At 36.9% G+C, this 26,812-nt stretch overlaps 1 protein-coding gene across 1 annotated transcript in view; it reads right to left on the bottom strand.

Moving 5' to 3' along the window:
• IDO2 (indoleamine 2,3-dioxygenase 2) overlaps window positions 1-23,347 on the bottom strand; it is a 54,485-nt gene extending 31,138 nt beyond the window's left edge. Inside the window, exons 1-2 of the mRNA XM_046648389.1 lie at window positions 23,164-23,347; window positions 9,245-9,340 (exon numbers count right to left, since the gene is read on the bottom strand). Of these exons, the coding sequence (XP_046504345.1) occupies window positions 9,245-9,340; window positions 23,164-23,262 (195 nt within the window). The 5' untranslated portion in view covers window positions 23,263-23,347. The remainder of the gene's footprint in view (window positions 1-9,244; window positions 9,341-23,163) is intronic.
• Window positions 23,348-26,812: the final 3,465 nt, after the last annotated feature.

Genomic DNA, 26,812 nt, shown 5'->3' on the forward strand with positions numbered 1-26,812 from the left:
GAGCGAGAGTGCGTATTTCCACAGTTTGGTCTCAGTAACTCCACCTTAGCCAGCATTTGCTTAGCTGAATGGCTGCTTATGAGTCACATATTACTTTGCTGGTGCCAAGATTACAGTGTTTAAAAAGTATTTTTATTCTGATCCTCCCCCTCTTCTCTTCTAGAGAAGAATGATGTGTTTTAAAAAAAGGTATACAAAAATAATAGTGTCACTGTAAAAAATGCCAAATACACATATATACGTAAAGTAGAAAATGGTTTTTACTAGCTTCAATATCACTCCTTAGATATAATTGCCATTAAAAGTTCAGTGTCTCTACTTCTGTCTATCTAAATATCTATAAATTTTAAACAATTGTGTTCATTTAAACTATATTGAATATTAAATTTATATATTAAATATATATCGACATGCATTACATGTATATTATACATATATTTGTATATGTAATTATATACATTTTATATCATATCATTATATAAATTATGTGTTTATATACATCAAATATATAATTTTATACTGTTTATACCTTTCTTATTTCAGTAAACAATATAGCAAAAGTGTATGTATATACAGAGAGAAAAAACGAGAGATGTACATATACATTGTCATTTAGTGGCTGCATAGTTTTCCATTTATTTAACAGATTATTTATTAATGGCTGTTTAGGGGATTATATTTTTTGTTATATTTTTTCTTTTTTGTTTATTTTGCTGTTATGATTGCTGCAATAAACACCTTCGCTTATTCATCTTTGAGCTTTTGATTATTTCTGCAAGATAAATTCGTAAAAATTAAATCGCTGGATCAAAGTATATGTATTTTAAAAATTTTAATGGATGTTGCCAAATTGCTTGTCAGAAAGATTGTACCAATTTGCTGTCCTGCTTTCAACATTGTTCCTCCACATCTTGACTAACACTATTTTGATGGGTTTTTAATTTGTTACCACACTGATAGCCAAAACCAGACATTTCATCATTTTAATTTGCATTTTTTGTTTATTCTAGAGATTGAGCATTTTTGCATGTTTATTATCAATTCAAATCTCTCTCTCTAACTTTATTCATTTCTTTTACCTATCTTTTCCCATTGATCATCTCATTGATTTGGGGAAACACATTTTGTATTACAGTCGTGATCTTTGTCTGATATAAATGTCCTAAATTATTTTCCTAGTTTATCACTTATCTTTTAATAATTTTTGAACATTATCTAAATAGTATTTATATTATGATTAGACACATTGCAGAGATGTACTATTGGAAAATTGTTAGCAATACTTGTTCACAAATGAATAAAAATATTGAACGCATTTTATTCCTAAGCTAATTTGTTCTGCATTTTGTAAATGACTTTGGGGACGTGAACACATTACTTGTCCATTATGACAGAAGTATTAACAACTTATAAATTTGTGTAAACAGAATTGGACCAAAAGCAGAAAAACTAATCTCTGAGTTTCTAACCCTAACAGGCGGTTGCACTACAGATTTGCACATTTCCCTTCCTTGATGATACTGAACTAACATTTCGACAGTTTCTGGCCTCTGATACATTCGCAGAGATGAGTGTGTGATTTTCTCCCCTAGGGCTAAAACATTGGTTGGGGAGCTTCTCAGAAGCAGTGTGACATTTCTTTAGAATCTGCAGCATGATGCAGGGCAAGGTTTGCACTCTGTTTTTCCACTGAACATTTTGAAGTGAATTTCAACATTTTTTGGTTATTAAAAATACTTTATTAATTATATAATGTGCATCTAAATTAAATACATGAAATATCTATTTACAGCTTGAATAATACACATAAATAAATGCTTGTTTACCCATCATTCAACTGAAGAAGCAGAGCTCTACCAAAACCTGTGCAGCCCTCCTGTGCCCCTCGTTGGTTGTGTAGCCTGCCTGCTCCTCAGGAGCATCTATTTGCTGAATTTTGTGTTGGTTATTTTCTTGCTGTTTATATATCATTCAAAATTCACATACATGTGACCATTAATATATTTGTTTGAATGATTTCGAGATTCACCCACATGACTGCCTACAGCTCAGCTCATTCATTTCTACAGTTACTTCACCTGTTTTTCCTATGATAAATAATATTTTTACACCTCTTGGCACACACGTGCCCAAGAAGGTACTTATATACACAAGGTTGGAATCCTTAGAGAAGAAGGATGTATATCTTCAATGCTTCCAGATAATGACAAAGTTTGTGAAAGAGATTGTACCCACCCACAGTGCATGACATCCAGACGCCTTATCTTCCTGCCCAATACCTGGTAACATCAGACTTTTAAATATTTTTCAGTTTTGTCATTGTAAAATGCTATCCCATTATAGCTTTAATTTTCATTTTCCTGTTTATTAACAAGGTTGGCATCTTTTATATGTCACTTGGTCATTTATGTTTCCTATTCTGTAAAATATCTGTTCATGTCTGTCACATACTTTTTTACTTGGTTGTTTATCTTTCTTATTGATTTCCAGGACTTCACATATTCAGGGCACAAATCTTTTTCTCAGTTATATATGTAACAATATCTTCTCTCAGTCTGTAACTTGGCTTTTCATTTTCTTTATGGTCTACTTTGGTAAACGGAGGTCCTATTTTAATAAAACCAAGTTTATCATAAAAATATCCCAATTTCATGTCATTAGGAAATTCTTCCTTAGTTCAAGTACATATTCTCTTAAATTCTCTTCAAAAAGATTTAAATTTTTATCTTTTACTTTCAACTTCTTAATCTATCTGGAATGAATTTGTTTTTGTTCATGATAAAAGGAGCAAATCTAGTGTATTACTTGTGTGCCTGCTATATGTGTGGCTCACCAGTCATCCCCGCACCATTGTGTTCCCCTCTGATCTCTCATTTCATCTCTGCTATATATTAAGATCCCATATATACGTGGGTCTGTATGTAGGTTCTCTAGTAAGGTTTTTGGTTCTATTTGTTTATTGCTGCCTCAGTATCACCTGGTCTCAATTTCTGTAGTTGTCATGATAACTGATGAGGCAAATCTTGCTAGTTTGCTGTTTTGCTGTTAAGTATATATATACACACATATTTTTGTTGATGTTCATTTACTTTGTAACACAGCTAAACAAACTAAACGTGAGTTTATTTTTACAACTTCCATACAACTGTGTCTTGTTAAAAAGAAATATGGAATTTTAGATCCATAATGTTAACGCACTTTAGCCCTAAGAATGTGTTCACACACACATACACACACACATTATTTTATATGAGATAAGATAAAATATTCCGCAGCCACATTAGAAATGATTATTTGGAATTGACCATACATTTCATTAATTTCATTGGTTAGCAATGTTTCTTAAATACTCATATTCCTCTTTCCTGAGTCCTTTATTCTGATTTATATTCCCAATGCCAGAATAATTCCTGAGCAATTGAGACAAAGTATGTGGATGATATACTTTCTTATTTCTTGATTTGACTGATAATTTATTTTCTTTTGTCTTCATAGATGAATAATAAAATCTGAGTTCTAAATACTTTTTTCTTAAAATGTTAGACATATTCATACATTATCTTTAAAAAACATATCAGTATGTACAGTATGCACTCTGGATTGTAATCCAATGCTGCTTTATTTATTTGTGCAAATTGTTCCGATGTGTCTGCTGGGAGCTCTTTCAGGTTGGCTTCTGTGTCCCATTGGAGATGTCCTCATTCTTTCTTCTTTTTTTTTTTAGTACTCTTTTACTTTCTGGCAGTACAAGATGTTTAGGGTCATCTTGTATTTTCCCTATCCTAGGTTTGGAATCAACTATTTCTCCAAGGATCCCTAGTTCTTTTTATTGAAGAAGGTATTTATCTGGGCACTGGATTTGCTCATTGCTACTGGGGTCCCATTGCTTCTAGATCCTTGAGGTGGACAGAGCTAGGAAATGTTTGTATGTGTACAAATATTGTAGAAATATACATACAGATAATATTTATTTATCTACATGTATTTGTCTATTTATCCATGTATATATCCATATATATATATAATGCTAAATATGAAGTTTTAGTTTATATTGACATCTCCAACTCTAATCCAGTGCCACAGGTTGATGCTAGCCTTCCCTCCTTGCTAATTTGTAACTTTTATCTCTGACAGGGAAATATCATCCACCATCTATTTAATTATCTCTTCAACCTATTATACGTATAAAGCGGTTTAAGAATTGTTAACCTGCACCCCATGAAAAACAAATTTACCAATGCAGTACAGTGATTATGTACAGTTCCTTTTTAATTCAGCCTTATAGATTCCAGTCAGAACATAATTTTCCATAGTAACTTAGATCAGCTCCTTTTTTCCCCCACCCTCTTCCATGAAGTTCTGTCGTACATCTGTAATACAATTAGATTCGTTTGTTGTAGTCTACATTCCATCCCAGCATCCACGAATAACCAACATTCTGGTTAATTTTTAAAAGTTTGTATATAGTTCACTCTGTGTGATTTACAATTCTATGGGTTTTACAAGTGCATAGAATCGTGTATCCACCCCCTGAATACCATGCAAAACAGTTACGTCATCCTAAAAATCCACCTTTAGTCGTTGACTACTCATTCCTCCTCAATCCTTGGTAACCATTGATCTGTTTTCTGTCCTTATAGTTTTGCCTTTTCCAGAAAGTCATGTGAATGAAATCATACAATAAGTAAACCTTTGGATCTGACATGTTTGATTTAGCAAAATGTATTTAAGGTTCATCATGTTGAATAAATCAATAGCTCATTCATTTTTGTCACTGAATAGCATCCCGTTGTATGGCTATAACTCAGTGTCTTAGTCAGTTCACATTGCTATAACAAAGTACCATAGACTAGGCAGCTTATAAACAATGGAAATTTAATTCTTACAGTTTTGGATGCTAGAAGTCCAAGATCAGGGTGCCAGCATTATTGGCCTCTGGTGAGAGCCTCTTCCGGGTTGTAGACTGCTGCTTCTTGTTGTAGCCTCACGTGATAGCAAAAGAGGGCCAGAGAGCACTGCGGGGTCACTCTCATAAAGGCACTAATGGCATTTATGAAGGTTCCATCCTCATCACCTAATTACTTCTGTGTTAGTCAACTTTATGTGTCAACCTGACTAGGCTAAGGGATGCCCAGAGAGCTGGTAAAACACTGTTTCTGGTTGTGTCTGTGAGGGTGTTTCTGGAAAAGATCAGCATTTGGATCGATAGACTGAGTAAAGAATGGTGATTGCCCTCACCAATTAGGATCAGCATTATCCAGCTCATTTAGGGAATGAATAGAACAAAAAAGTGAGGAAGGGTGAATTTGCTCTCTGCTTGAGCTGGGACAGCCATCTTCTCCTGGCCTCAGACATTAGCACCCGTGGTTCCTGGACCTTTGGACTCTGACCGGGACTTACGCTGTTGGCTCCCCTAGTTCTCAGCTTCCCTGGGTCTCTAACTTGCAGATCCTGGGACTTCTCAGCCTCCATAATCATGTGAACCAATCTGACATAATAATCTCTTTCCAAATATCTCTATATATCCTATTGTTTCTGTTTCTCAGGGAAACCCTGACTAACATTCCTTTCAAAGGCCACACCTCCTAATACATCATCTTGGGGGTTAGGATTTCAATATATGAATTTGAGGGTGACACAAAAATTCAGTCCGTTGTACTGAGTTTAACGATTCCCCTGTTGAGAAACATCTTGGTCATTTCTAGTTTGGGTGACTATGAATAAAACCTGCTGTAAACATTTGCACATTGGCTTTTCCATGAACATAAATTTCAGTTTACTTGGGTAAATTCTTAGAAATGCAATTGCTGATTCATATTGTATGTATTTAACTTTATAAGAATCTGCCAGACTATCTTCCTAAGTAGCTGTGCCATTTTGCATTCGCACCAGCAATGTGAATGAGACTTTCTTTTGGTACTTATCCTCACCAGTATTTGATATTGTCAGGTTTTTTTCAAAATGTTGGCTATTGAAGTGGGTGTTAAATTATCTTTTAATACTTATTATTATAAATAAATAGTCCTTATTCTGTAAGTAACCTAATTTCATTTTTATTGTTTCCTGTTAAAACTTGCAAAATTTTCTTCTTCTTCTAGAAAATTTGAAATTTCGCCAGCATACCTACGTGTGTCCCTCTACCCCCCATTGTCTTTCTGATAGAAATACTCAAATCTTTTATTAGATCTGAAAAATTTTATTCTTATATGCTTGAAACTTAGATTTTCCTCCACCCACACTACTCTGCTTGTGGAATCTCTATTTTGTGGAATTTGGATCATCTATTTCTCTTTTTACTATAACTGTATTTTTCTGACGGCTGGCATTTCTTTAATTTTTGCTTTATGCTTTATGAAAACTTTTTAAGGGAATCTTTAAATCACTGTTTTTTTTTATAATCAATGTTTCCCTGATTTATTGGGATTTATATTGAGTTTTTTTGTTCGCTTATTTGTTTTCTGATAGTTCCTTTTACATAGCAACTTCGCTTATGTTTATGAAGTAAACATACTGGAGACATTAATTAGAATTTTAAAAGTATTGATCTCATTTTTTGTTTTTTGTTGAAGGCCAGTGGCTCTGAATATCCTGTCCCTTCCTCCTGCTTTTTGACTTGCTCATTTTTCTCGTATTGTTTGGTAATTTTGGGTTATCTATTGATGTTCAGGAATGGAGGTCATTTTTATCAGAATTAATCGCTAATATAGCTTCCGTCATCATATTTCCAGAATGCTGATTGTTTCCTCTTGTATAGCTTCCTGTGAGAAAGTCAGTTGTCTGCAGTGTTTTCTGGCAGAGGGATGGAGAAGGAGGAATCTTCCTGGAAGAAGATGAGTGAATCTAAACCAATGAATAAGTTTTTTACTAAGAAAAAGATACATGAGTTGGGACTTTCTAAGAACACGGTGGCTGGCCTGGAAGTACCGTAAGATCAAAACTTAATTAACTTATTGTGTTGTCTGTGCCAAGTAAAGGACTCAAGAGGACAAATGTTTTAGTCTGTAGCTCCGTGTGTGGTCCTAGAAGCTGACAGATTTGCTTCTCATGACTGATTTTCAGTCACTTCAGTCTCAGCCTGTGGCGGTGAAGTCTTAAACGTGGTTTTATCTAGTTTGATGTTTTATGAGTGATTAGAAGTAGAGAGACTGGCCAAGAGTGTTGTGTTAGTTTTCTAGGGCTGCCTCAACAAATGAACACAAACTGGGGGGCTTCAAACAACAGAAGCGTATCGTCTCACTCTTCTGGAGGATGGAAGTCTGAAATTAAGGTGTTTGTAAGGTTGGTTCCTTCTGGACGCCCTGAGGGGGAATCTGTCCACATGTCTCTCCTAGTTTCTGGCGATTTCCAGCAGCTATTGGCATTCTTTGGCTTGTAGATGCATCACTCCAGTCTCTGCCTTTATCTTCACGTGACATTCTTCTCTGTGTCTCCGTGTCCGAATTTCCTTCTTCTTATGAGGACACCAGTCTTATTGGATTTAGAGTGCCCCCTAAAACAGCATGACCTTGTTAACTTTGATTACATCTGTACAGACAGTATGTCCAAATAAAATATTCATGGGTTCCGAGGAGACAAGATTTCTGGAGAGATACTCTTCAACCCAGTAAAAGTGTCAGGGGATTCATTTCACTGCAGTGCTAAGCTCTTTCTCCAACTCGCAGGTTTTCAGTGGCCAGAGGTTAGCTGGCTGCTCCTGGCCTTTTCTCATTGACATTTAACATATAAGGAGCACCAATTCAACGAGTCCTTCGCTCCACTTATGGCAGTTTAATCAAATAAAGCCTGAGGAAAGTCTGATACAGAGGACTGCATAGTTTAAAAATTGAACTTTAACCTGCCCTCCTGCAGACTGTCCCAGACGTCCCCTTGCCTCTATGCCTTGCTACTCCGAGATGGGAGATGGAGGCTCTGGGGGGTCTTCTTTTTGCTTTGGTTGAACGCTTGGCATGGATACTATAGACTCATTCGTGGATCTGATATAATTTGCTTAATGTGGTATGAAAATAGTTAAAGTTATTATTCCATCATTGTTACTTTCTTTGTTTTCCTGCACTTACAGATATTTTCTTATTTTTTTCTTCTTTTTGTATTTCTTTGGTCATGTTAATGAGACTTTCTGCAGCATGAAAATAAATTCTTAAGTTTAGTTTGCCATTTTCATAGACCCTGAAGACAATTTCTTGCATTTCTTACAGGGTTTCTAATCTTGTGCCTGCACTTAGCAGGCATTCAATACATATTTTGAAATGAATTTGTAATTGTAGACATTAAGTATGTGCAAGTCAGTGAAGGAGAATGTTGGAGCGTGGAAAACCTTTCCTGTATCTCTGAAGTCACATGGCACTTCAAATTGGTGAGATTGAGACAGATAGAGAAGAGACTAGAGGGAATTATAAATATAAGTTGAACACTATTTAGTGGCAGGAAATATGGAAGGATTATTTCAAAAGTCATTTAGTTTTCACAAAAATTCTATGAGAGCAGAATTTCTCCCATTTTATAAATAAGGAAGCAGAATAACTAACTTGTTAAGTAACTTGTTCAAGGTTACATAGCTGCTAAGTGATAAAACCAAGATTCAGACTCAGGTCTTACTGAATCGAAATCTTTCTTCCTGTTACACCTTCCTGTTACTCCCATGGGATAATGTCAGTTCTCCCAGGATCAATAAGTTTCACTGTTTCTTACATACTCTTAGGAAACATTGCTCATCTTATCCCATATGTGGTATTTAAAACTTATCAATTATTTCTGAAGAACCTGCCAACCCTGACTTTATAACTCAGAAACTCTTGACTCAACTGTTCTTTGAGACCCCCATCGTAAATCAAGGTAGACTCACTCAGAGGCAGAGGAGCCCTGACCATGTGACGTGAAGTGAGGACACTGAGAATTTCCATCTTTGTCCTTCCCCAGCTAAATCTTACCCATGAGCTTACCTACAATTCCCAAACAGATTGTCTTCCTATTTTAAGCAAATACTTGTTGAGTGGTTAACACATTCCAGGAATTGTTTTGCACAAGCTCTGGGAAATTTTAGGCAAACATATCTGTCATATCAGGAATGAGTCTAAGTCGTTTTGCTTTTTAGGAGGGCTGAGACAGCTTTGTTGGTAAGTTCAGTGGCAAAGATTGGTGTCCCAGGTCAATCAACACACTTCAACAATGCTGAGAAAGAAAAGTAGTGGGAGGGTGAAAATAGAATGGTGAGAAAGACTTAAAGAGAAAAGTAAAAAAGGTATACCTTGTTCACTTGAGCTCGAAGCTGGTGACTTTCAATCAAGTGAGAAAGTTTGTTGGCTATTTCCATCCAAGGCCTATAATGATCTGGAAGTTCTTTCTGCATTTAAAATAGAAACGTCTCAGTACTTTAGACCTCTCTGAGAAGCAGCTTTGGAGAGTAGCTGCTTTCAGATTTCAGTCCTAAAGCAGAATTCAGGTCAATCTAGTTCAACAAACATTGAGAATTCACTATATGCTAAGCACTTTGGATACACAGATGTCTAAAGTACAGTCCTTATGCTTAAGAAGCACGTGGTCTAGTAAGGGAGAAAATAAAATATAGTCAGATATATCCCAATGCAGTGTAATATGTTCAATTACTGATGCGTAGTTAAGCTTAAGAGCTTGCAAAAGAGGAAGAAGTGCTGAATTCTGTCCATTGTTGTGGGGAATTAAAGGGAAGTATTTCTATAAATATAACAGTTGAGTCAAGTTTTAGAGTCTGAAAGTGGCTTTTTCTATGTGGGAATTTGAAGCAGGGAAGGCAATAAAGCAGAGGGACTAGTGGGTAAAGAGAGAGAACTGTGTGCCTTGGGACCATAAATGATTCAGTGGTACTAGAACATAAAGCTCGAGAGAAAGGATGATGGAAAATGAGGCTGAAAATCATATTGAATGTGCTTTTTACAAACTACATAGGAGTTTTCTTTTTATGTAAGTTGGCAACGTAGTTCAATTTGAATTTTAGGAAGATAATTTTGCTTATAGGATTTTAAGGTATAAAGTCAGATTGGGAAGCCTTTGGAATACTGTTGAAAGAGTAAACTTAGGCAATGACAGTGAATTTGGAAGGAAGAAAGCATGCATTCAAGAAATATTTGGAAAGTAAAATTGAAATGATGTGATGATTAAATTGGGCGGGAGGGGCTAAAAGCAAGGTGGTTTCTAGCCCAACAGCACCATTTGTGCGCACGCTCTGGGCCCATGGTTTAGCAAGTAGAACATAGGCTGGATTTCAGCAACCCCAACTCTATTCCAGAAAATGGTAAAATACGTCTATTGTTGTAAATGAACTTTCGTTGGAACACAGCCAGGCTCGGTTGTTTATGTTTAGCTTGTGGCTGCTTTCACATTACAGCAGCAGAGTAGGGAAGTTGCAACAGAAACCATACATTATGCAAAGCTTAAAGTATTTGCTATCTGGCCCTTTACAGAAAAAAATTTGCCAACTCCTGATCTATGCCCGTGGTCTGGTCCTCCTTTTGTAGAGTACAGACTGCACACTGAACGTTATGTCTCTGGGCTCAGAAGAAGAGGAGGTGAGGATGATTTCTGTGTTTATGAATTAGGTAACTGAATAAATTGGTGGGATTGCAAATTGAAAGAGAAATGCAGGTCAAGTTAAAGAGAAGGCATAAAGATACTGAATTTCTTTTTAGATAGACAACCCAAAATATCTGTAGAATATCAAAATATGGCTGTATACTGGGCAATTGGATATACAGTTTGAAGTTCAGGAAAGAACTAATATAAATACGGAATTGAGGGACGTAACTGCAGTAAAAACTCCCCTTTGTGGTTAAAACCACAAGAGTATGTAAGATCATTGTGGAGAAGTTGAAAAGTGAAAGGAGAAGAAGACCTAGATTAGCCCACTGGGGGATATTTACAAGGCAGGCATAGGAATCGAATCTAGCTACACAGATCACAAAGAACTTTTTATAGGTTCAATGAGCCAGAAGGGAAGCACCCAACGACTCTAGGAAATTTCAGAGAAGTAGGATTCATCAGGTTGAATGCATCATTAGGAACTTAAAGTAAGATTGTCCCCTTTGAAAAAAGAAAAAAAAAACCAGAAACTGTGAAATCACTAATACATAATTAATATTTCTCTATATATGGCCTAGAAATGTAGGTCAGAGTGATGGAAGCAGAGGTCAAATTTTAGTGTGTTGAGGAAGTAAGAAACTAGAGATCAAAAATGTAAATTACTTTTGTGGGTGAGCCATAAGGCGTTAGCAAAGAGGCACCTCCATTTAGGAATGAGAAACTTGAGTGGTTTAGTCTGCTATTGTAAGAGGGAGGGAGTGAAGATAAAGGAGAAAGCGGAGTGATTAAAGGCCAGATGTCATGGAGGAAAGCAAGGAGGAGAATAAGGGGCCTCTGGCTTTGAAGCAATGGAAGGAGAAAGTCTGGCGTTCAAGGGAATCCACTTTTCATAAACTCAATTTCTCAGCAAATGGAAGTGAAGACTTGAACGGAGGGTTGGGTATTAAATTAATTATATAGGGAAAAGGAACAGGAAATTAAACAGAAAAATACAAATATAAACAATAAGATATATTATAATATATATTATGTTATTTATAATATATTATAATAATATAGAAGACCCAGGGAAGTTTGAAGAGGTATCTCTCTGTAAGTTACCCATGAATCACTTGTTGGAGGCCCTCTGTCTCTCAAACTCTGAGATAAAACTGAGTTCAAGTTCTTAAGTAATTCATAACCTGGGTGAATCCGACATTTAATCCACAATCTCTAAAAATCATAGGCTTTATTTAATCCTCTCCTTTCTATTTCTGACCCTGATTCAGTTCAGAACAAATGGGCCCCCTTTAGTAGCTTTCACAACAAATCAATTACACCAAAAAAGTTTATATGCATGGAGGTATAATTTTCCCCAGCAGCGCTCAGCAGTGGGTGCAGAATTGGAGAAAGTGGATAATTAAATTGACCCAGGTTTGGGGATTTACTGAGCGGTGGCAGAGTTGAGAATGCTAGTGAGAATGATGGCAAAGAGATTTATGGTAAACTGACTCTGAACTGGCAACGTTTTTGTCCTCTCCTCTATATGATGCATATGTCTTATGAACAAAAATTGAATGCAGTTAGAGAAAATGGAATATAATCTTCATAAAAGAAAATCAAAGTTGCAGAGTCATGGTATTCAGAAATTCCTTTTAAAGTGGACTGTAAGCAAAGAAGTTGAACCAAATCATCACCTCTATTTTTCCTTCCTTGATGCCTAGAAAAGGGATCCTAGTCTGAGAATTAAATTAAAGCATCCTGGATTTCTGCTTCCTGGCTTGCATGGAAATACTTAAATACTACATTTTGTCTCAATCTAGCCTGAACTCTAATATGTACTTTCTCTTTCTCCTTAGTTTTCTAGAGGAATCTTGCCCTTCCTTCTCTTTTTCATCCTCTCCCCTCTTTAAAACGTTCTAATGTTTGGACTTCTGTATCATCTCACAAATACAAGAAAGCCATGAGCATTGAGATCCTCTGGGCTCTCAAAGTGTGGTCCCCAGTCCAGCAGCATCAGCATCATTGGGAACTTGTTAGAAATGCAAATTCTTGGTTGGCCATTGAATGAAGCTTGCGTCGTTGACGGCTCAAAAAAAAAAAAAAAAGGAAGAAAGAAATGCAAATTCTTTCCGGCCCAAAGCCAGACCCACTGAACCAGAAACTCTGTTGTAGGGCCCAGCAGAATGTTTTAGCAAGTCCTGTAGGTGAATTTGGTGTACCTGAAAGTTTGAAAACCACTGATGTGGGGACCTTGAAAGTGATCAAAAAGAGGAGAAAGGACTTTAGAGATATGTCACAATCCATTAAAAATGTACTCTTCCTTTGGCTTTTCCTCTAGACACTGGAGAAAGTATTGAATGATGTTAATTATCTTTTGATTCCCAGACTTTTTTTTTTTAAGTTACAGTGTGGGAGACAGAATTAGCTGATGAGTTTTTCACTAAATAGAACCCCTTTTGGTGTCGGCTTGTACATATCTATCATATCTGTTTTAAAACCTGTAAAGTATTCCAATATTCTACTAATGAATATTACTAATTGCTTATAATTTCCACTATTATCAACACATCTGAAACAGTCATCCTTATACATGGAATTTTAGATTACAGTCATTATTAAGACATATCTTTAGGGGCCAGCCCCATGGCTGAATGGTTGAATTTGCACAGGGTTTGCTGATTCGGATCCTGGGTGTGGACCTAGCACTGCTCGTCAAGCCATGCTGAGGTGGCATCCCACATAGCAGAGCCAGAAGGACCTACAACTAGAATATACAACTATGTACTGGGGGGCTTTGGGGAGAAGAGAAAAATAAAGAGGAAGATTGGCAACAGATTGGCTCATGGCCAACCAAAAAGAAAAGACATCTTTAAAAGAGGGCTTATTTGATTAAAAGTTCTGCACATGGAAGTGTTGAAAACTGCTTATTGATTTTCTTGCAGAAAAATTACATGAATTCATAATCACTTTTATAATGTGTGATATACAATGGGAATACCTGTTCATCTCTGATTCTAGCAACACTGAACGTACCAAACATTTTTGTTTTGTTACGTCTTCAAGATAGGACATGTATTATTTGCATTAAAATTTTATAATTATTTTACTATTTCATAATAATTTATTAAAATAACCCTCCAAGAAATATACGTTTCTCAGAAATGATGATTAAAAATAATGCAATCAATGTTTATGGCAAGACAGTCAAAAAGCACTAAATTTATAAGGTGGAAAGTAAAAGTATCCTAATTCCTACCCTCCCAACTAGCAGTGATGACCCTTGAAAGTTTCTTGTGTGGTTTTCCAGAAATTTTACATGCCATCGTTCTAGTGTTTCAATTTACATTTCTCTGATTATCAATGAGTTTGAATATCTTTTCATATGCTTTGATCATTTACATTTTGTGTGCGTGTGTGAAACAGCTGTTCATAACAGGGTAGTCAAATGAACCAATATTTTCATTTATGCCATTGTGTTTTAAATTATGTATAAAAAGTTCTTCCCATCCCAACATCGTTTCTTTTAGAGATTTTCTAGTTTAATTGTTGATACTTACATCTTTAATCCATCTACATTTCTGTTGTACATGTTATGAGTTAGGACTTATCATCTCATTATTTCCATTTTGAAATAGAGGAAGTTAAACCCGGAGAGTTTGGGTGATTTTCCCCAGGTTTCACAGCTGGTCAGTGGCCAGGTCAAACCTTTGATGACTCACAGTGTAGTGTAGTTTCCAGTACCTCTTCAGAGTAAACGCATGGAGAATGGTGGGGATTCAAGGAGGGAGGATGGAGGGTTGGTGCAAGGGGTTAGGAAATTGAAAGAAACTACGTGTTTCCCTTCCCCTCATTCCAATAATCAGAGACCCAGAAGTGGGATGGGCAGAAATAATAAAATATTTAGCTTTCCTTTCTTTATATAAACCTATTTTCTATTTTGTGTTATTCTTTTTCTGGACTTCTATATCAGTCAAAGTATAATTTTCAAAAAGTTTAAAAAAATGACATACAAATATAGAATGTGTGTCCAAAATATGTTTAGTTCATTATTGAAGAAATCAGCAGGATTTCCTCAGTAAAGTTGGTTCAAAAGAACTTGATAAACTGAATGTTTACAGAGCTTTGAATAAAGAATGTTGAAATCAAACTACTAGGTTAAAGATATAATCAGTTCATAATCCTGGGGGCAGTACAGTCACAAGTTTTAGGTTTTATTTCTACTCAACAGAAATCATTTGAAGTTCTTGCGTAAAAAAATCTACAAGTTAATGTGTAACTTCAAAATTGGGCCCTAATCAATAGTAAGTAGCATGTCAAACAGAGGGACATCCCTTAGGTGATTAAATGATCCCAAGGTGAGACAGACAGTGCTCCAGGTGGCACTGAATGAACACACAGCCATCCTTCTGCTTTATTTTGGGAAATTTTTCTTAACACATTTATAATCTGAAAGAGAATAGACTGTTTAAAATAAAGAATTTTATAGAAATAATAAACTCTTTGTTAGATTAACACTTCGGTTAGGTTAACTAAAGTGTCTGGTTAAGAAAATAGCACAGAAAGGTTAAAAATAAAAGTTTGAGTAAGATTAAACCAGGCAAATATCAACAAAGGAAAATTGGTTGACGATGTTGACATGATAAAAATTAGAATTTAAACTCTCAGACAGATTAGAATTTGAAGCAGACAGTTTTAAATGAAACAAGAGACAAGTTTTAATGGAAAGAGGCTGGTATGACACTGCAGCAAAGTAGAGTGAGGCGGAAGAGAGATAGAGGACTTTGAAGAAAGAGGGCAGCAGCACGAGGGGCCTTGTGGGCTGCACTACAACACTTGACTTTGTTCTGATGAGCAGTTAGAGAGTTTTAAAGACTGAGGTGATGTGGTTTGATTTTTGTTTTCAAGGATCACTCTAACTGCTGTGCAGAGAGTGTCCTGTAGCTGGGCAAGCGGGGAAATAAGGAGACAGGAAGGGGCAATAGTCCAGGGGAGAAATGATGATGGATTGAACTAGAGTGCAAATAGAGACAAGTGGACACATAGGAGGTACATTTCATAGACCGGACTGAATTCATTCATTATCAAGTGAATCACTTACGAAAACTGAAAACTATTGTGAGACTCAGATGAAAAATGTGTAGTTAAGGTTAACAGAAGACCTCAGGCAAAGTGAGCACTAACTAAATAGTAATTACTACTGTTATATTGTTAAATACTATAAAGGGGCTGTAACAGAGAGCAGGAAAAACTCAGTTCTTATTGAAATAGAAGAGAATGGTATAAATAGATTGTGCTGATACATTTGAAAATTTGAATTGAATCCCTATTTGGAGAATTGTAAAAGATCAAATTTTTTGTCTAGAAGTGGGAAACCTGAATAGACCAATAAGCATAGAGGAAGTGGAAAATGCAATTAAAAACGTACCATCTAAAATTTCTCAGGTCTCAAGAAGTATGATATATTATCTCTTCTGGAGCATAGAAAAAGATGAGAGAGCATCTAATGCATCTTACAAAGAGAACATAAACTCAGGACTAACCCCTGAAATAATAAGACTCCTGTTATTTAGGAATACAAAAGGATAATTCTTAAATGAAATAGTATTGAATTCAGTGGTATATTAAAAGACCAATCAATTTGAGCATTACTTTGAGTATATTTTAATATTAGAACATTACTATTATACGTGAACTCAGGAAAACCCAGAAAGATTATAGAAAAGATTTGGAGAGAATATTTTTATGAACTGCTTGAAGAAATACCAAAGTAACAATAAATGATTGCTAAAATGCCTTCCAGGGTGGTACTCGACAATGATAAGATTTTCTTCTTTTTTTCCTGAGGGATGGGTAACTACACTGGAGACTGAAGCTCAGTAGCTGTGAGATCAGCTCCCACAGAGAGAAGTTCACCTTCTCTGCCCTCTCTCTCCACCTAGAATGAGAGGTCAGTCGTTTCTCATAATAAACACTGGACAAATAAAAAGACTGCGACTTTTAATTGGCACCAAATTAATTAGTCCTTCTAGGGTGCTCGAGTCTTTTGTTCTGGTCTCCTTCTATCCAAATCTTCAGTATCTATCTGAATGCTACGCATCTACCTAAGTGCCCTTAAACATAGAAAGTAATGTAAAAAATTCACTAAATTGAAACAGTAAATAAAATGCCAGTAAAAAAAAAAAAAAAAAAATAGTAAATCCAGGGACGATCATTAATTTGACACTAGACAGAGAGAATGGTTGGAGGTTAGAATGAAGGATGGGGAAAGGTTCTAAACAATTACCTTCAAAATTAACTGTGATTACAAGTTATTTTTAGGAAAAAGATAGGGAAGTTTTTGTGCAAATGGTTTGGTTTGAATTAAACATCAAGGGTAGAATAGTTACAGAAGTTTTATATATCAGTTTGATTTATAAGGAGAGGAAATTGAAATTAACCAAAATGTCTAATGCCATTTAAGTTTCGGTGTTATACCATGTAAATGGGATTTGATGCAACCATTAAAATTATATTATTAAGACTGATTAATTTCAGGCAAAGGTTTATGTTATAGTATTGAGTTTAAAAATGCAGAATGCAGGTTTGTATATGCAATAGGATTACAATTTTGTAAACATACACACACACACACACACACACACACGCACACACAGACATATTCACTCTTAGATAAGTTATCCCCAAATACCGGAGGTATTTTGATTCTGTGGTGGGGCTAGGAATAATCAACTTCATACTTTTTTTAGTTTTTCAATTTTTATTTAATACACTTGTTAACTTACTAATAAAATGGCCACATTTGGTATATTTTTTCACAAAAATATTGTGACTAAGGTTGAGCCACCGTAATTCTGTAGTCTCCCAATTTCTAAAGATTAATACTAAAATAAATAATCAATTAAAAGAAATGTAACTATCGTCATCATGTTGTACATTACATTCCTAGTACTTATGTACCTTGTGACTGGGTACTAGGGATGTAATGACAACATGGTGACTACAGCTGCACTGCCGCGTGATACACAGGAAAGTCCAGAGGTTAGAGCCTAAGAGTTCTCATCACAGGAAGGAAATCTTTTTTTCTTTTCTTCTTTCTTTTCTTTTTATTGTATCTGTGTGAGATAATGGATGTTGGCTGAACCTACTGTGGTAATCATTTCACAATATATGTAAATAGAATCATCGTGCTGTATACCTTAAATTTATACAGTGACGTATGTCAATTATTTCTCAATAAAACTGGGGAAAAAAAGAACTGTGAAGTAGAATTCCCAGCAATGGCTTGCCAATTGATGGGACTGTTGCGAGATATTTATAGTAATCATATGCTTCAAAATCAAAGTAAGACACATAGTTTGATAAATATTGGCATAATTATGGTATGAAATGGGATAAAAACATTCTTTTGCAAATTAGTCATTGTTTAGAAAATCTGGTCCTCACTTATTCCGTCGTCAGTAAGAGGAGGCCAGGGCAAGGGGTGCCCAGTGTTAGTTCTAGAGTCACACCACAGCGTCAGAATTTTAAGGGACTTTATCTAGTAGTAATATTTACCTTCATTGGTTTCTTACTTTGATCCTCATAGCGTGCCTATGAAGTATTATCCTCACATGAGGAAAATAAGGTTCAAAGAGATTAAATAAGACTTAGTAGTTTTAAAATTGATAAGACATTTAGCTGGAATTCAAACTCAAATCAGTATGACTATTACAGAGTCTGCCTATACCGTTAATCAGAATTTGTCATATTAACTATATACTATTTCTCAACTAGAGTAATGGATCCCAGAGAATAATTTCCCGAAGATCTTAAGACCTCAGTTGGAAACTAAAATCTTATTTTATGGAAAAATTCTTTCAATTGCAAGTTATCAGTGCAACATAAAATTTTTGTTTTTATGTCTAGTCAGAGAATAAAAACACAAAGTTTAATTTCTTAGTGTTTATGCACTCTCAAGCATATGTCTTCGCTTCTCTTCCCTCTCCCCACTCCACAGGCCACAGCTTCAGAAACATGATTCTAATTTACCCTTTTAAACCTAAGCAGGAGAGGACTCCTTTCCCATGTGACTTGGTCACATAATTACTGTGGTCACATATGATAAACAAGGCTAGAGCTTGAGCTCAAGTGGGCTAACGTAATGCCTACCCTTAGCCCATATACTGTTTTCTCATATTCTAGCTTTCTTCTGACCTTAAAGCTACAATTTTACAGCATAGGACCTGATTTTTCTTCAGAAGATCAAGTCATACTTGTGAACACAAGTTAACATTATTCTGGCAAAACCAGTCAATATTTAACTGTGTCCCCGTGACTCCTTGATCATTTTATACTTTGTACCCTACTTTTCGTTGCCTTTCACCCTTCCATGCCTGTGTGGTCAGGTTTGGGAATCTCAGGACAAGACAATATTTTAGTACTTATTGTCCAAGTCCCTCCCTCCCTCTAATCCTTTATCTTTTCGCCTCACTATCTGTAGTGGGTTGAATGATCTCCCCTCTTCCAGAAGATATGCCCCTCAACTGTGATTGAGACATTATTTGGAAAAAGAGTCTTTGCAAAATAAGTTAATGATCAAAACATGAGGTCACCCTGGATTCAAGTGGATCTTTAGGAGAGAAGACATAGACAGGATGGGAGAAGACACAGACACCGAGAAGAAGACCATGTGAAGATGGAGATAGACAATGGACTTATTCCGCCACAGCAAGGAACACCTAGAGCCATGAGAAGATGGAAGAGGCAGGGGAAGATTCTCCCCTACTTCCTTTGGATGAGAGTGGACCTGCTAACACCCTGATTTCAAACTTCTGACCTCCAGAACTCTGACAGAATAAATTTATGGTATTTTTAATTTAATTTAATGTTTTTACTTCGGAAGATTTGCTCTGGGCTAACATCTGTTGCCAGTCTTCCTCTTTCCCTCTTTTTTTTTTGTATGTGAGCCACCACAGCAGCATGGCCATTGACAAGGGAATGTAGGTCCATGCCTGGGAACCAAACCCAGGCCACCGAAGTGGAGCACACAGAACTTAACCACTAGGCAACTGGGGCTGGCCCTAAATTTCTGTTATTTTAAGCCACCAAAATTGTGGTAACTTGTTCCAGCAGCCCTAGGAAACTAATACAGTCCCTTCATTTTGACTGAAAAGTGCAGGTATTTATTTTCTTATGCCCAATTTTTCATCTCTCCCCGTTTCCTCACGTTTCTCTACAGCTTAGATATCCGGAGTGAGAACACTCTAAGTTGCTTCATTGTTTAAAATTTCGGTTTCCAGAGGACCACCTTGGCTGTCCCTGCTCCTGCGTCCTTATCCATGATAGTCCGTTTCCCCTTTGGCTCTACTCACTTTTCTTGGTTCCTTAATTTTGGCACAGAAATTCATACCCAATCCAACCTTCCCCTCCCCGACATGTTTCTCTGTATTGATCTACATTAACTGTTATGAAGTCTGATCTCTGTGTCTCTATTTCTACTAGACGTCTATCATTGCCTATCAGGTATGCCTTAGAACCAGCAGAGATGGCAGTAATTTCTCAGGGAAATATCTGAATTCTTCCTACCTACACTTTCTATGTAGAAACTACAGCCTCCTGTGGCAGTTATGTTTCTACTCTTCCTTCTAAGAAGTCCCCAGCTTCTATCAAGTGCTTTGAATTTCTACAATAGAGTACATATATATATATTGATTTTTCCTAAATAGTTGCTTGATCTCTATAAAGAATAAAGTTTCCAACTTCCCTATGACTATTGGTACCAGTCCTTTTCTTCTGCTCCATGGCACATTTAAAATTTCCCCTTTCCTTTGTTTTTTTTGTTTAAACTATTTCCAAGCCCTTCTCAGTGTTTCCTAAAGCCGTGACACCTTTCCTTCCACAGCCGGCCTCCTAAGTGTAGCCCCTCATCTCTCACCTGGACCTACGCTGTCCTCTATGTATTCTGTGGTTTTCAAGTACTGAGCCCTTTAGGCTGGAGATTCTGCATTAACTGTTCTGAGGCGGCTCTGCCATCAGTATTTTTTAGAGCTCTTCGATGTTTTGGAGCAGGAACTACTGCTCTAACACACCCTGCACTTAACATTCTGCTAGGAAAATATTCAAATGCCAGTTGCGTCACATCATTTACCAGATGTGTGAAATCCAAATTCCTGAGCCAAACTTTCCAGGTCTCTCAGTTCTACTCCAATCTAATCTCCTGTGGTCATCTACCTCGGCCCCTCCTTTCCTGCCAAACTAATTTCCTCGTATTCTTTATGTCTAAAGAAAAATTACTTCCCTGGCGCCCCTCCCCAAACACACACACATGCAACAAATGATCTGGCAAAGTGTTTTTGTGGGATATTTATGGACATGAGTCTGAGAAGTATGCATTTTCCTCACTGAAACATTGGACCCTGGAGATACTGAAGAGTTTATAGAAACAGTTGAGAAGAGTATTTGAAACCAATTCAGCCCCCTCCCCCAAAGCCAATATGTTTACTTGTTCATTAGCTTGACTGTGTTTTCTTCAGAGAGACTTAGAAGTAAGGATTTATAGTTAGCCACTCAGCTTGCTGAAAGAGCATCTTTGGGCAGGTTGACATGAAAGAAGAGCCCTCCCATCACTTGCCTTTAAACTGAAAGAAAGGACAGCCTATCCATGCGCTTAGCCCAGTCAAGGGCTGTTATTTCCCAATTTGTGGTCAACTGCAGCACTGCTGCTGCCTGCTGATGCTGGTGACAGAATCTCCCCTGATGGGTGGAGCAACCTGCAGCAGATTCTTCTGAAAACTTCCTTCCCCACCTCTTCCCAGAAAGGGGTATGTTTACAATTCACACAAATAAGAGAAAACTGAAACTGAAACAAAGACTGACATTTTCAGAAGTCTAACATGTGACTATGATAGAGTAGACCCAGTTTTCCAGGGAAGTTTTTATATGAGCTCAGAAATGGAAATTTCTTGTAAAGAGTCACCGTCAACCAAATCACAGGATAAATATGATCTGGCTCAGAGTGTCACAAGCTCTTGATGTCCTTATTGTTTCTCATTTGGTTTTCTTATTTATGAAAAGGAAATAACAAAGATGGGAACTCAATAATTACAGCCCTACCCAATGTTTACATACTTTATAGTATCATTTTTCCTAAGCTCAATGTGCGTGTTTAATTGCAATAAGAGCATGTTAGCCTATTGACCTTTTCTTCTTTGTAAACTAGAGATAAGGGGAATATTCCCAAATCAAGTTACACATGCAAAATGGAGTTTTTAACGAGCACTGGACTGAAGGTCAGGGGGGCTGGCTTCTAGTCCTTACAGTGGATTTATCAAAGTGCTTTAATGCTCCACAGCAATCCAGTGGGAGTGGCACTAGATCTCCATCAAATAGATATGAAAACTGAGAGTCAGGCAATGCTTGTGATTCATTCAAGATCACAAGAGAGTTAGTAAGTGCAAGTCAGGGTGACTGACTCATTCTGTTTTCCCCAGGAGTTTCCTGGTTTAGCTCTGCAAGTCCTGGATTTTGGGAACTTCTTCAATTCCTAGAAAGGTGGAGACTCTTGGTCACCCTAGTGGCTGTGTCAGAGAACATAGTCCACTACTCTGGGCTACAAGCCTACTATGCATAAAATTCTGAAGTCATTACTTTTAGTGCTTAAGTTACTTGCATATCTGTAACGTGGTCTCACAGCTTACAGCTCTGCAGAGAGATTTTGGACCAGTGAATAGATCCTGTCTTCTTCTAGTAACACTCAGAAGTAAATAAGCATCAGAATAGGTATTCAATAAAAGCTCATTGAATTCCAGACCATTCTTTAATCACAGTTAAATAACAATTTAGGCCTATAGGGGGACAAATTGGATCCAACAAGTTATTGCAATGACTGCAACATTGGATCCTTAGATTCTTAGCTGAGTAGTCTTGGCAATTATTTCTGATATAGCAGAAAAAAGACGTCAAGAGTCCCATGTACTAGTTCTGTTTTTGCTACAATATGACTTTGGGCAAGCCACTTCCTCTAAACTTTGGCTTGCCCAGATATGAAAGGAAGGGGTGGAGACCATATGGTTTTAAAAAAATTTTACAGTTTTAACATTCTAGGTGTCAGACCACATTCAAAGAGTAAACAATGTTGATAAAGATTAACTGAAGAGATAGAATTGTATTACAGGTTGCACCTTAAGTAGAATTTAGAAATACGTCCCGTTTGTTCTCAAGAGTTCCTTCTTCTCAGCAATTTCCATGAGTATTAAATACCTCCTACCATCGGAAAGCACCCAATGTCCTTTCTGTTCTCTCTGCTTTCTCACTTGCAGGTCAAGATAAACTGATTTGCTCACGTAACTGATCTCTCTCTAAGTTCTGTCTTATTTTTCGTAACCACAGATTTGTTCATAAGTTTACCGGACTGATTGACAATCTATTAAAAACAAACTGGCATTAAAATATTCCATTTGAACTGACCTCTGCTGTGGCTGTACTTCTCTTTTGTTGGCTATTCCACTGTGCGGTATTTGTAGCATTTTCCCCAGGTCAAGGACTTGGTATTTATATTGCATCTCTCTTAACGACAACATAAATTAAACAAACAAACAAACAAATCAGTATCTCAAGAAATGTATTCTGAGCTGGTCCCAGCTCCATCCTTACCAGAGGATTTGGAAGAAGAAAACCATAGTCTTCAGAAATGTGAAATCGTTCTAAAGACAATGATGGTGTTGTCTTCAAATCCTGACTTTGAGGCTCCATAATTTTGTTTGAAGTATCTGCACTGAAGCTGCTACTGAAGAGCCAACTGCCTCAAATATATCAAAGACCCAGGTTAAGGGAGCTTTGGATAGTATTTTTTCATTGTAGTTAATTATTGAGTGTCTGAGCAACAGGGGAGAACCTTGGCCTGAGGTTGAATTCCAGTCTGCATGGACTTTCTCTGACACAAGCTGAGTAAATAAAGGCTGCTGATAAAAACAAACAAGCAAACAAAACCATCCCAGAAAAAAATTCCTCCTTTCTTTTATCGATGCAAATAATCCATAACCAATCTATAAATCGAAATTGGGATGAGTTATTATGAGCCAGATCTGAGGACTAGCCCAGGGCATTCCTTCCCCAAGGAAGGAAGGGCACCAAAGAAGTGGGATGTACACAGTGGTTATATACTGTCTTGGAACAAAGAGCATACATCACATATGATAGGAATGTCCCTTTTACAGCAGTCATGAGATGGCCTAGCCAGCACAGCACAGCTATTCAAACAGCAGGTAGCAGGTCTACTCTCTCGAGCTGAGTGGTTACAGGTGAGTGCAGCAATCAATCTCTAGCCTAGGGAAAGATGCTTATCCTTAAGGAAATGCGATGTAGGGGAAGTTGCATCTTTATCTTAAGGGCATTTGTTCTTGTCTTTGGGACAGAGCAAATGCTTAAAGCAGATATACAATGCATACCCAACGGCCACGTCAGACCCTTTTGGAAAAACAAGGTCAGGTAAAATTAGTTTTATGCCAAATGGCATCCCCATGTACTCTAACATATTCTATTACTTATCATTTGTTTGTCAGTTCCCAGGAAGAGATGCTTATCCTTAAAGAAATGAAAGAAATGCTGATACGGGGGAGGTTACATCCCTATCTTTAGGGGCATCATTCTTGTCTTTGGGACATTGTAAATACTTAAAGCAGATGTACAATGCAGGCTCAATGGGCCAGGCCAGGTAAGGACCTTTTGGAAAAACAATGTCGTGCTGAATTAGTTTTAACCCACAGGGCTTCATATACTCCACTATATCCTATTGCTAGTTGTTTGTCACTTTTCATACATGTGTAATATAAGAAGATTCATTTTAAACCCAGAGGCAAATTTGTTCTAGTTTGGAAAAGGGGAAGTGAGTCAGATCTTTGGCCACGGCTGATCCCAAATACCCTGACAGGAATCTGGTCCAGAGTGGACTTTGACCACTGAGTATTTATCCCAAAGGAGTAAACTATTAAAACTAGAAGTTGCTTAGGTTAGACAGATATTTCAGTGACGGGCAGAGAGTACAGTGGAGAGGAGGGCTCTAAATGCATATCAGAACCTCAAAAGGGTTCTGCATGTAGTTTGAACAGCATATTCTAAGATTATGATTGCTTTGATTTCCTTTAAGAAATAATATTTAATCACTTTTTGAAATCTTTGATCACATTCAAGGAAGATGCGTATTTTTTTAAGTTTGACAAATGAGGTAGTGGATACCAACAAACTTAAGAGCCTGAGCAGATGATTTGATTTAGCTCTCCTCTTTTATCAAACATCTTCTGTGAACCTACCACTCAGATGGATGATTTTACCTATGAAGTAGGTACTACCAGATCCACTTTATGGATTAGTAAACTGAGGCACACACATGTGCATAACCCTGTCCGCTGTCACTCCACTAGTTATTAGCAGAGTGAAGACTAGAGCTGAAGTATCTTGATTTCCAAGCCATTGCTCTGTTCACTAGATCAGGCTGTCAGCTGTCTGTTAAAAGTGCCCTCACAGTTGGAATTCACTGTCATGTGGAGCCCATATGTTCCAGGCCATGGATGGTAGAAATTCTGAACAGTCGGCCTTTTGCCCAGTGGACCCTGAACTTAGGTCATGAGGTTATAAACAAGTTCATTTGGAAGCTAATTTACCTATGCACATCTTCTCCTTTCACCTTTTCTCTAAGATAAATGCAAAATCTAAGAGTAGGAAGTGCTCTGATAATGCATTTAACAGTTTCCACAGAGGGTTCAGCTTTGAAGGTTTTTTGTCAAAAGTAGGCTGATTGATTTATGGTCCATCAGACACCTCAGAGCAATCCTCAGTTATCTACTTCCCCTCAGCCCGGTATCCAACCAGTCTTGAAGTTCAGGTTCTTACACCTCCATTCCATTCTTATGTATTTCCAATTTCTCAAACTTTATGTGCTTAATCATATTCTTCTTCTTTCCTTCAATCTCAGATGAAAAAATGGCTCATTTATTTTTGTTTATGCTAGTCATGCTATTTTTCACCTATTTCTTCTGCACCCTCTCAAGAATTTTCTTTAACAATGTAATAGAATCATAAAATATCAGAACTGAAAGGGACATTTATAGAATAAACGATTTAGTTCAACACCCTCATTAAACATATGAAAAACTTGAGATTTATGGGAGTGGAATGACTTATCGCATGTCATCCTGACTGTTCGCATCAGAATTGGACTAGAATTCTGACTTGCTGCCTCTCAGCCCAGAACTTTCGCACTGTTAACTCAGCCAGGCCTACTGGAGCATGAATCTCTACTCTATTGCCTCTTCGCTCTGTGGCTTTTTAACAAGTGCCTTTGTTTATGCATCTGCAGGAAATAGAATGAGAAACCAAAAATGAAGCGCTTATCAGATAATGTAAGTGCTATTTTTCTCATAACTCCTTTCCCCTTATTCTGGAAATCCTTTTATAATATTATGTTTTTCTGGGTTTCTTTCCTATCTTTGACTATATCTTTTCTTCAATCACTGACACCTTTTTCTATTTCAGCCCTGAACATATAGATATTTTCAACTTTATTATAACTACTTCCCTATCTCACTGTGGACCCTAATAGCTTTAGAACAGGGGTCTTGATGCCAGGTGGAAGTTTGTGCTGGTCTCTGTTGCACCACTTTAGGCACAGCCCCAGAGACTTATTCTGCAGTGAAGAACACAATGGCCACACCCTCCATGAAGCTCTGCTTATCATCTTTCTTATTTACCTAGAGGAAGTTGATTAGACATAATCATACCAAGAAACTTCCTTTCCTAACAGTAGGGCTTGGAGTTTCAGAGTTATAGGTCCTATAATCAACTTTCCCATGAACTACAGTGGTATTGGTGCACAACAATGGTTCCATTTCTCTTAGACTTGGTGTTAGGGCCTTTTGGAAATAGATCAAGGAGTATTCAGAAAAGGAAAAGAGATGTTCATAATGGAAATTTTTAGGGTATCATTTATATGTTTACTTGTGGCAGCATCTGATATACTTAGTTTCAGTTTTGAAGTGATGAAGTCGAAATCTGAATTGTCAAAACAATCAGTCCGAATCATTCTGGTACACCGAGACTGTTCTTGTACAACTCATTAATTACCTCTTTGTTCATAAATCTATTGGGATTTTCTAGTCCTTTCCTTAATTGTTCAGGCATCTGGATTTTGCCTACTTCTCCTTTTTTTAAAAAACTCTTTTCCTGACATCTCCCGTGACATCTATTCCTTTTGATTGTGCTTCAAAACTAACAGTTCACAGTCATTATCTTTTTTCAATGCCAAATC

Source organism: Equus quagga, chromosome 22 (assembly GCF_021613505.1).
Source record: "Equus quagga isolate Etosha38 chromosome 22, UCLA_HA_Equagga_1.0, whole genome shotgun sequence".
In the NCBI taxonomy this organism is placed as follows: Eukaryota; Metazoa; Chordata; class Mammalia; order Perissodactyla; family Equidae; genus Equus; species Equus quagga.